Source organism: Arachis stenosperma, chromosome 3, assembly GCF_014773155.1.
Source record: "Arachis stenosperma cultivar V10309 chromosome 3, arast.V10309.gnm1.PFL2, whole genome shotgun sequence".
NCBI classification, from domain to species: domain Eukaryota; kingdom Viridiplantae; phylum Streptophyta; class Magnoliopsida; order Fabales; family Fabaceae; genus Arachis; species Arachis stenosperma.
The window spans coordinates 30,347,947-30,358,053 of NC_080379.1; the positions used below are offsets into that span (position 1 = coordinate 30,347,947).

A 10,107-nucleotide genomic window follows, 5' to 3' on the forward strand; every position below is an offset into this window, starting at 1 on the left:
GGGCAAAAACATATAAATCTGCTTACCTTTGGGACGATTTATGTTCATTTTGGAAAATTTAGTACATCGAGACGGTTGCACATAAATCGTACTAGGATGTTGTGTATTGTGGATGCACATAAATCATCCTACCCTAATATATTTTAGGGCAAAAACATATAAATCTGCTTACCTTTGGGACGATTTATGTTCATTTTGAAAAATTTAGTACATCGAGACGATTTATGTGTATTTTTTTTTTTTTGAAGATTTTCATGCATAAATCATTCTAGGATGTAGCGTTTAATATATTATCTAATACATATAGCCTTAGGATGATTTATATATTAATAAGAATAGAAAATTCATGTTTTAAACATTGGTTTAAGAAATCTGGTAATATTGAGCTCTTTTTATTTTATTTAAATAAAGAAGCTATTTTTTCTATTATGCTTGAATTAGCGTTGATTTAGATTGACATTAGATTTAGAAATCCTTAAAAAATAAGTTTTGTAAGTAGACCAAAGAATAATACGTAACTTTATATTTTTTCTTTATTTTATGTATGAGTTAAAATATGAATATTGTATTTTTTTTAATAAAATTATAATTATCATCTTATAAAAAAATTATTAATCTCATAAAGTGTGTGTGAATCATACATTTCTTTTTTGCATTCTTTCGCATATTTTTTTTTGTTTTTTTTTTATTATTGTTGTTGCGAATTTTTTTTTCTTCTCTTCTTTATGATATTATTGTAGTATTTTTTATTATTTATTTTTGTTTGATGTTTTTTTATTTTTATTTTTATTAAAAAAATTATAAAAAAAAGTAAGAAAGAGAAGAGGAAGAAAAAAAAGATGACGATGATGATAAAGGAGAGAAAAAGAAAAATTTTAAATTGTGCTAAATTTATCAAAAAATAACATTAAAATTTTTTAAATTTGACACAAAATTTTTGAATTTTGACACCAAAATTTTTTAACAGTGACACAAAAATTTTTTTTAACTAATTAAAAATTATCAGAAACAAAAATAGTACCGAAATTTTTTGAAAATATCATTGAAATTTCTCAAACATGATACTAAAATTTCTCCCAATATTTCTTATTCTTCTACTTTTTCTTCATGTTTTGTCTTTTTTTTTTCTCCAAACATATTTTCTCCTTTTTTTGTTTTGTTATATATATATATATATATATATATATATATATATATATATATATATATATATATATTTATTTGTATCTTATGTTTTACTTCAAAAAATAGAGGATTTTATCTAAACAAATTTTTTCTAAAATTGAATTGTATATTCTTAAGTTCTAAGCAACAAATTGTCTTAAAATATGACAGAGAGACAAATTTAAATTTGTGTTTATTATGGTAATATTTTTTTGTGTTTTATATAAGAAATTTTGGTGTCATTTCTCTTCTTTTTCATCCTCATCGTAATTTTTTGTATTTTATTTTTCTTTTTTATTATTTTTCTTCATAAAATATTTTTAAAATACACAAATAAATAAACAAACAAAGAAGATAAATAAGAATAAAAAAAAAGTATAAGAAGAAAAAGAAAACAATACCAATCATGATAACAATGACGAAAAATCAAAGATAATGATAATGATGATGATAATGATGATGAATGAGGAGGAGAAATTAGAAGAGAAAGAGGAGGAGAAAAAAAAGAAGAAGAAATAATTAACTAAAAAAAAAGAAAGGATGAAGAGAAAGAATAAAAAAAAAAAAAGAAAACAAAGAAAGAAAGAAACGTATATGTATTATGATTTGGTTATATAAAATGTTTTATTGTTTAGAATTACTGTTACACTTAATTAAAAAAAAGTGATATTAGTGGATTAACATGCTAATAATGTTGTTGTCAGATATATGATTTATATGACAGTAAATAGACCTAATAATATTATAGTCAAAAATTTTTTATTTAAAGCAATGTAAATCAATAGGTCAAAGTCAACCTAAATTTAACATCATATTATCTCACTTTAAATTGATAATAAATTAATATATTTTTAAAAACTAATAACAATTACTATGGGATAATACGGTAAGATTTCAATATGAGTTATCACTATAGTCTATTTAAAAGAGTAAAACAAGCTTCCTTAACTTCATGCAAGTGCTAGCCTTCGTCATACATGCTTTGTACTCAATCGTTGTTTTAGTTGAATTTTTTTTTTAATTATACTCTATTTTAGTTTGATTCTTTGTTTTAGTAGGACTCTATATTTGCACTGACTCATTATTTCAGTTGCATTCGTTGTAAAATGTAACTATTTATTACTCGTGTCTTAAATTCCTGTAGCATGCTACTATTTATCACAAAGTTCAACCGAGTGCAGAGTGCCGCGATTTAGTATGTGTTTGGATAATGATTATCTCTGCTGCTTACGATTTACTACTCTAATAACTTTACCTACTGAATCGTTGTAAGACGATTTACATAAAATTTAAATCATTACAACTCGCACACAATAAAACAAAAAAAAAAATTATAACAAATTTATAACATTCAGGTAATATTAAGGTCAATTCATTTTATTTAGGTGACCTTTTTTTAAGGTTTAATTTTCATACATAGTATAAAATTTTTTTACAAATATCAAATCGTAAAAGTAAAATATATGAAATAGTTATTTAAATGCATGAATTTAAAGATAAATACAATATTCAGTTTATTAAATTAAACTATTATTTAATTTACTTTTACAAATATTTGATTTTATGAAAAAGAAAACTTAGCTTCACTCATAGATAGTTTATTATTTTTAAATTAAATCATTTTTAATTTAAATAGATAAAAAATAGTGATAATTATTTAAGTTAATTATTCTGTCAGGTTTCTTATTAGCTCCTCTGTTATTTAAATTTTTAACTTATATATCCCATATTTATACATGGTGAGTTCTACACAACCTCCTCTATTTCAACATGTAAATTATCCCTCGTGACGTGACATGCTTTAATTGGATGCTTAGTTTTAGTTTGAGTTAATTTAACTCAATAAGAGTTAATATGTTAACTAAAATAGGGTAATTTTGTAATTAAATATTTTTATAAAAGGGATAAATATATAATTTCTATAAACATTAAAAGATAAGTTATATTTTTATCATTGTGTAAAAATTCAATTTACCCCGGTGCCATTTCTCTCTGAAATTGAAAGAAAAAATCAACTCATTGGGTGTTCTATATTTTGATGAACCAGGAAATAAGTATTTAGAGAAAATAACTAATTAAATGGCCAGGAAAAAAAGATTTGAGTCTGTCAGAACACCGTGAGACCATCTCGACCACAAGGTTGTAGCGCTAACGATCCTTCACCGTTCAGATGGCATGTGCTTTGGAACAATTAATCACGCTCTGACTTCACGGTCATAGTTCATCCGCCAGACTTTGGTTCCTGTCTTCTTAGAACTCAAGGATACAGATGTAGGAGCCTATAGAATAGATCTTGTTCAAGTAAGGTCGTGTTCTGTGTTTTGTGTTCTTTGTGTTTAGTTATAAAAACTGCTTTTGTTTTGTGAACCTAGCCCAGGTGAGACTAAGTTTACGTTTGCGAAATTCAGAAAATCTTAAAATTTAAGAACGTGAAATCGATTATGATGACTTTTTATGATGATAGTGTAGAAGGGGAAGACGAAAAAGAAGATGAAAATAATGATGATGATGATGATAATGATAGTGATGGTGATGATGATATGGGATTTTTGGATGGCATTGAAATTAAATTTGGAGGTATTTAATTACATAATCACTCACTTTGGGCTATAATTTAATTACCAATAATTTAACCATAGTTAACATAGCAACCAATTAAAAGATGACATGTCACAGAAGGTAAATTACATATTATTATAGGAAGGGTAGGCTAGAATTTACCTTTATACATTATCTTTATATTGATCATACTTTAATGTCTTCTAATTTATATCTTTTAATTTTTATCTAAAACTTGGTTATCTTAATTTTATATTCCATTTTTTTTAGAGAGTTAACATTGTTTAAATTAGGACAAAAATTTTTGTATAGACAAAAATTTTTTTATTTTAAACAAAAGATAAATAAATATAACAAAATTACAGTATTATCATCTCATCTCATTTAACAGTAAAAATTAAATATAATAAAAGAAAAAAATTCGGCAAAATAGTCTATGGCACCATAATTATTTGTGCTTCCTCACTAGGGAAGATAACACCGCTGAAGATCAGTTTTTGAAAGTGTATCGATCATATTCTTCCAGCTAAAAGAGATGTAAATAATATCTTATCAGAACAAGGCATTAAGTAGCAGTGGTGGAGGAAGACATCATCATGGAAGAAAAGATAGCAGAGAAATGAGAGAAAAAGGAAGAAAATGGAGATAGTAGAGCATAAAATAGTTCTTTAGTTAGGTGCTGATTTCTATTTTGTTAAAATTTAAGATAATTTGTGTATGTTTGAGGAGTCTATTCTATATTTATTTATTTAATATTTTCAATTAACTATTGTATTATTTTTGCTTAAACATCCTATTAAACTCTTAAAAAACTGTTCTAAACAAAATTATTTAAATTGGCAGCTCGTGTTTTTGTTGTAGATTAAAGAATGTACCGACTAAAAAAAATCTATATTTTACGAGTTTATTGTTAGAATAAAATTTTTTATCCATTCAAGAATTAAGACAATCTAATGAATTATGGCTGATGTCCGATTTTAAAACCGCTTTGTCTTTGGCAACGGACAACCCAATAAACATTAAAAAATTAGCAAATTTTTATTGAAATTAAACTAAACTTGCCTCAAAACTAATTTTTCAATGATATTTCATAAGGTCATTTAGCAAACAAAAATATATTGAAAAGAAAAAAAAAGTGCTTACGGCGAGTCTCAAATCGTATGCAACAAGATGGATATAGATATATGGTGACCATGTGTGTAATGACTATCAAGAGATGGATTACATAAAATGAAAATAATGAAGAGATCGAAGAATTTATCTCTAAACTAATTTATGTTATTGCTCTACTACACATTGAAGTAATAAAAGAACACTTTGAAAGAACTAGCACTTGTCCACAGATTTAGAAAGAGATGATTTATTATTGTTGTTAAACTCAGAAGTAGTGTATGTTGCTTCTTTGATTTTTTGATCTGAAATCAGTTGTGTATTCTATTCTTGATAGACTTATCTTAATTATTATTGAATTTTTTCATAGGATTATACACTGCAAGGTACTTTTGCCCATAGAAGTGGGAACCCTCATCATCATAAGTGATTTTCGATATGGCCAGAGTCTCAAATTCACTTGAAGAAGTAGAGAAGAGATCAATCCATCTTCTGTTCCAACCACTCTCTTTTTCTTTGAATCCACGTTTGCTTTAAGAATGCTGCTATTAACTTCGTCTCTCTATAAGAGTTGTTGTAATCATTTTTGTTTGGACTTTTTTTTTTGTCTTTTTTTAAACTCTGCTTATAGCTTCCGTTCATAGATGTTGGATGGCAATGCATCTTTATTCTTCCTAACCAATTTAAAGATGAAAAAAGTTTGGTAACCAAACTTAGGGACTAAAATCAACCAAAATCTTCTATTTTTAACTTTATTTAATGAGATGAACAAAATTTAATTACAATCCTTTCACGCCTATTTATTTTACTGTAATATTTATTATATTTAAAACCTTAATTGCATATATTAAATAGCATATTATAAGCACATACTTTATTAATTTATATTCTTATTAAATAAATATACATAATTTATATTTATGGTATTTAATTTATATTATAATAACAAAAACACATTTTTTATTTATTATGTAACATCTATATATTCATACACATAATTTTTATAATTAATATATTTTTACAATTAATATTATGCAATTCTAAACTATATTTTATTATATATTTCAAATTATTTCACATATGCACTAATAAATCATGATTTAGAATATTTTAATTTTTCTTTTTGAAGACATTATACATTTAAGTCAACGTATAATTTTTTGAATTATCGTCTTTGATTGATAATTTAAAAATTTGTTTCATATTTTTCAAAATGAAATGATTTATTATGATTTACATATATTTTTAAATTTTACTATAATTAGATTTTAAAAAAGAATGTCAAATACTTAATTTATTCAATTAACATATTTACTCATAACATCTATAAGTTTATACACATAATATCCATAGTTTGGTAAGGTACACATAATATCCATAATTTCATACTCATAACATTTATAATTTCATATATATATATATATATATATATATATATATATATATAATATCCATAATTAACAAATTTTTACAATTAATATTACTAAATTTTAAACTATGTGTCTTGTTATATATTTCAAATTATCTTACATGTATACCAAAGGGTCATAATTTTAATTTTTTTTATTTACTATTCATACGTATACTTATTTATTGATTTTAATATGACGATTTAGTAATTATTTTTAAAATTTTATTTCTTAATTTTATTTATATTTTATTTTATATTTTTTATTTTATAATAGTTTATATGTAAAATATGAGTTGTATAACAAAAGTTGTTAAATTTTTTAATTTAACATCCATAATTTTATAGTATAATATTTAGAATTTTATATACATGATATCCATAATCAATAAATTGGTGTTAATTTATTATTATTTATTATTTTATTTTGCAGGTCATAAACCAGCAATTTTAGATGTTTATAATTTTCAATAAATAGAAATCGATCAAATTTAAGATGTTTTTATTTTTTATAAAATGTGTTGAGGTGATTTGAGATTTTTAAAAAATTAAAAATATAAGAATTTAAAATTTTTATTTGAGAGAAAAAAATTATAAAATTTTAAATGCATGTAACAATAATGAAAGAGAAATTTTTAGAATTTGATTCACATTAAATTTGGAATTAATTTTTAATATAATTAAATGAAAAAAGATAATTAATTACAAAAAAATTAATTGTGTCAATTAAATTAGAAAAATAATTTACACTCTTTTATAAACACAAATATTATAAATCATATATCTTTATTTATTATCTATAATATTTCACTACCTAACATTACTCTTTAAAGATTTACTTTTTCCTTCGCTTTGTTTTTTAATTAGTATTATCTTTCATTAATAAATTAACAGTGGGTTCGTTTGATGTTAACCTCTATATATAATAGTGTTTCAAAATTTTTAATAGGATAAAACACATTTAACCATCTTTTATCTTATTTTTAAAATTAAATTTTGATTTATTATTAGATAACTTGACTTTTGTTTTTTTGTTTTATTTAAATTTAATTTAATATTATCTATTTATATATAGATATAGATATAGATAAATTTCATTTTAAAATGTTTAAAGATAAGATTTATTTTAAGCTGCCTATTGATTTAATATTTAAAACAGTTTCAAAAGATATATAAATATTGTAGTCTGTGAGTTGTTTCTTTGGTGTGATCTCAACTCAACTACAAACCAAACACATAGTCCTTTCTTTTCTTTTCTCTTCCCTTCTCTTCTCTTATTCATATCTCTCCCTCATCATCAGTGATTCTTTTTCTCTTCTTCCTTGTTTCCATTCCATTAACCAATCAAATATAACAATGGCCGGTGGACTCATTGGAAAGGGGTCTGGCAATGGAAAACAATATCCGGGAAAACTCACTTTTCGGGTTTTCGTGACGTGCATGGTTGCTGCATTTGGAGGACTAATTTTTGGATATGATCTTGGCATCTCAGGTGGAGTTACATCGATGGATCCTTTTCTGAAGAAATTTTTCCCAGATGTGTATGCAAAGGAGATGAACATGAAGCCATCTGACAATCAGTATTGCAGGTTTGACAGCCAGGTTTTGACACTCTTTACATCCTCCCTGTATCTGGCTGCTCTCGTGGCATCACTCTGTGCGTCTTCCATCACTCGAATCTTTGGAAGGCGTCTTACCATGTTGTCCGGCGGTATTCTGTTCCTCGTCGGTGCCGGTTTCAATGCCTTTGCTCAGAAAGTGTGGATGCTCATTGTTGGTCGCATGTTGCTTGGCTTCGGAATTGGATGTGCCAATCAGTCTGTTCCAATCTATGTGTCGGAGGTTGCTCCTTACAAATACAGAGGAGCCCTTAACATGATGTTCCAATTGGCCATCACCATTGGAATCTTTGTGGCCAACGTCCTCAACTATTTCTTCGCCAAGATGAAGAACGGTGAAGGCTGGCGCTACAGCTTGGGTTTCGCGGCTGTCCCCGCCGTCATGATCATCATCGGCGCAATCTTTCTCCCCGACTCGCCGAGCTCCTTGATCGAGCGTGGCAAAGATGAGAAAGCCAAGCAAGAGCTGATCAAGATTAGAGGAACCAGTGACGTGGACGAAGAGTTCAAGGACCTTGTTGAGGCGAGTCAATCGTCCATGGCAGTGAAACACCCATGGGCCACTCTGTTGAAGAGGCATTACAGGCCTCAGCTCGTGATGGCCATAGCCATTCCTTTCTTCCAGCAACTCACTGGCATGAACGTCATCACTTTCTATGCTCCTGTTTTGTTCAGAACCATTGGTTTTGGCAGCAACGCTTCTCTTATGTCTTCCATGATCACCGGTGGGTTTAATGCGCTTGCTACCTTTGTTTCAATTTTTACCGTTGACAAAGTTGGAAGGCGCAAGCTCTTTCTCGAAGGGGGTGCTCAGATGTTTATCTGTCAGATTGTGATAACCGCCGCGATAGCAAGTAAATTTGGAGTGGATGGAAACCCCGGAATCTTGCCAAAATGGTATGCGTTCCTTGTGGTGGGATTTATATGCATCTATGTCATGGGATTTGCATGGTCATGGGGTCCTCTTGGATGGTTGGTTCCTAGCGAGATATTTCCCCTTGAAGTCAGATCTGCAGCTCAGAGTATTAATGTGTCGGTCAATATGATTTTCACATTTGCAATTGCTCAAGTATTCACCTCCATGCTCTGCCACATGAAGTTTGGCCTCTTCATATTCTTTGCTTTCTTTGTTTTGCTCATGAGCGGTTTTATTCATAAGTTTCTTCCCGAGACTAAGGGAGTTCCCATTGAAGAGATGTCTGTTGTGTGGCAAAACCATTCTTATTGGAAGAAATTTGTCAAGTCTGCAAGCGAAGAAGCTAATGCCAAGGTGGATAACTCATGTTGATTAGATCCTTCAAGACCGTTTCCATTTTAATTAGGAACCAAAAGTGATTTAGACTTATTGTTTTTTTAAGGTTTTTTTTTTCTATTTTAGTAAATAATTTAATTTAATTGAATACATTTTTTTTGTTCTTCTTCAAATTTTAATAATTTTACTTAATGTGATTATTAAATATTTTTCTCACGCAACTTCATATCTTAATTTGTTGTTTACTTTTCAGCGCTAACGAGAATCAATAACTAAAAAAAATATAAATTTTCATATCTTAATTTGTTTGATGCTATTTTGAATAACGTATGACATTATTTATATATGATGCAATATTACTAGTAGCTTGTTTGTTCAAAAACCACCATGAATGTTCAGAGGCTTTGGAATTGCAGCTAAGAGACATTAACATGGTGAGTTAAGTCATTTATTTATGAAAATTGGGTTTTGTTTCTAGTAATGGGGAGAGGAGTTCAGATGGATATATGATTAGATGTGAATATGATTTATGATTGGACACTACAATGTTATAGCCAACTTCACTTATTGTGATACTAGCTTTAATTATAAATGTGATTTATGAAAGTGTTAGGTTATTTACAAGAACAAGATTGAGATTCGGTGTTGCTATTTGCTACTACTAGTATTTATCTTTGAGCCAGTTGGTTTACCGTTGTAGAAGTTCTTCAACTAAGGGATACGGAAGAATATTAATAAAAAATGTAGTAATCAAGCAAGTTGTCATAAAATTTTTACTCATTCTATGTTTCAATATGCCAAATTCGTAGTTTCCTAGCATTTATTTTATTAGCAAGTTGTTATTCCCATCTATATTAATGCTTTATATGAAATTATGACAATATACAGTTTTAGTTGTTTTGAAAACCTTGTTGAATCAAATTTTGCATTTGTTTTGTTTGTAACTCAGTAAAGAAGAGAAGAATTTTCCAAAACAGCCAATCTAATTTCAAGAA

The 10,107-nt window shown here is 27.2% G+C and overlaps 1 protein-coding gene and 1 pseudogene across 1 annotated transcript; one reads left to right on the plus strand and one right to left on the minus strand.

Annotated features, from left to right (window-relative positions):
* Positions 1-3,265: 3,265 nt before the first annotated feature.
* Positions 3,266-3,475, minus strand: LOC130972396 (small nucleolar RNA U3; annotated as a pseudogene).
* Positions 3,476-7,538: 4,063 nt separating this feature from the next.
* On the plus strand, positions 7,539-9,148 carry LOC130965814 (sugar carrier protein C-like). Its single transcript, XM_057890570.1, has one exon. The coding sequence runs from the start codon at positions 7,598-7,600 to the stop codon at positions 9,146-9,148; it is 1,551 nt and encodes a 516-aa protein (XP_057746553.1). The 5' UTR covers positions 7,539-7,597.
* The last annotated feature ends 959 nt before the right edge of the window (positions 9,149-10,107 follow it).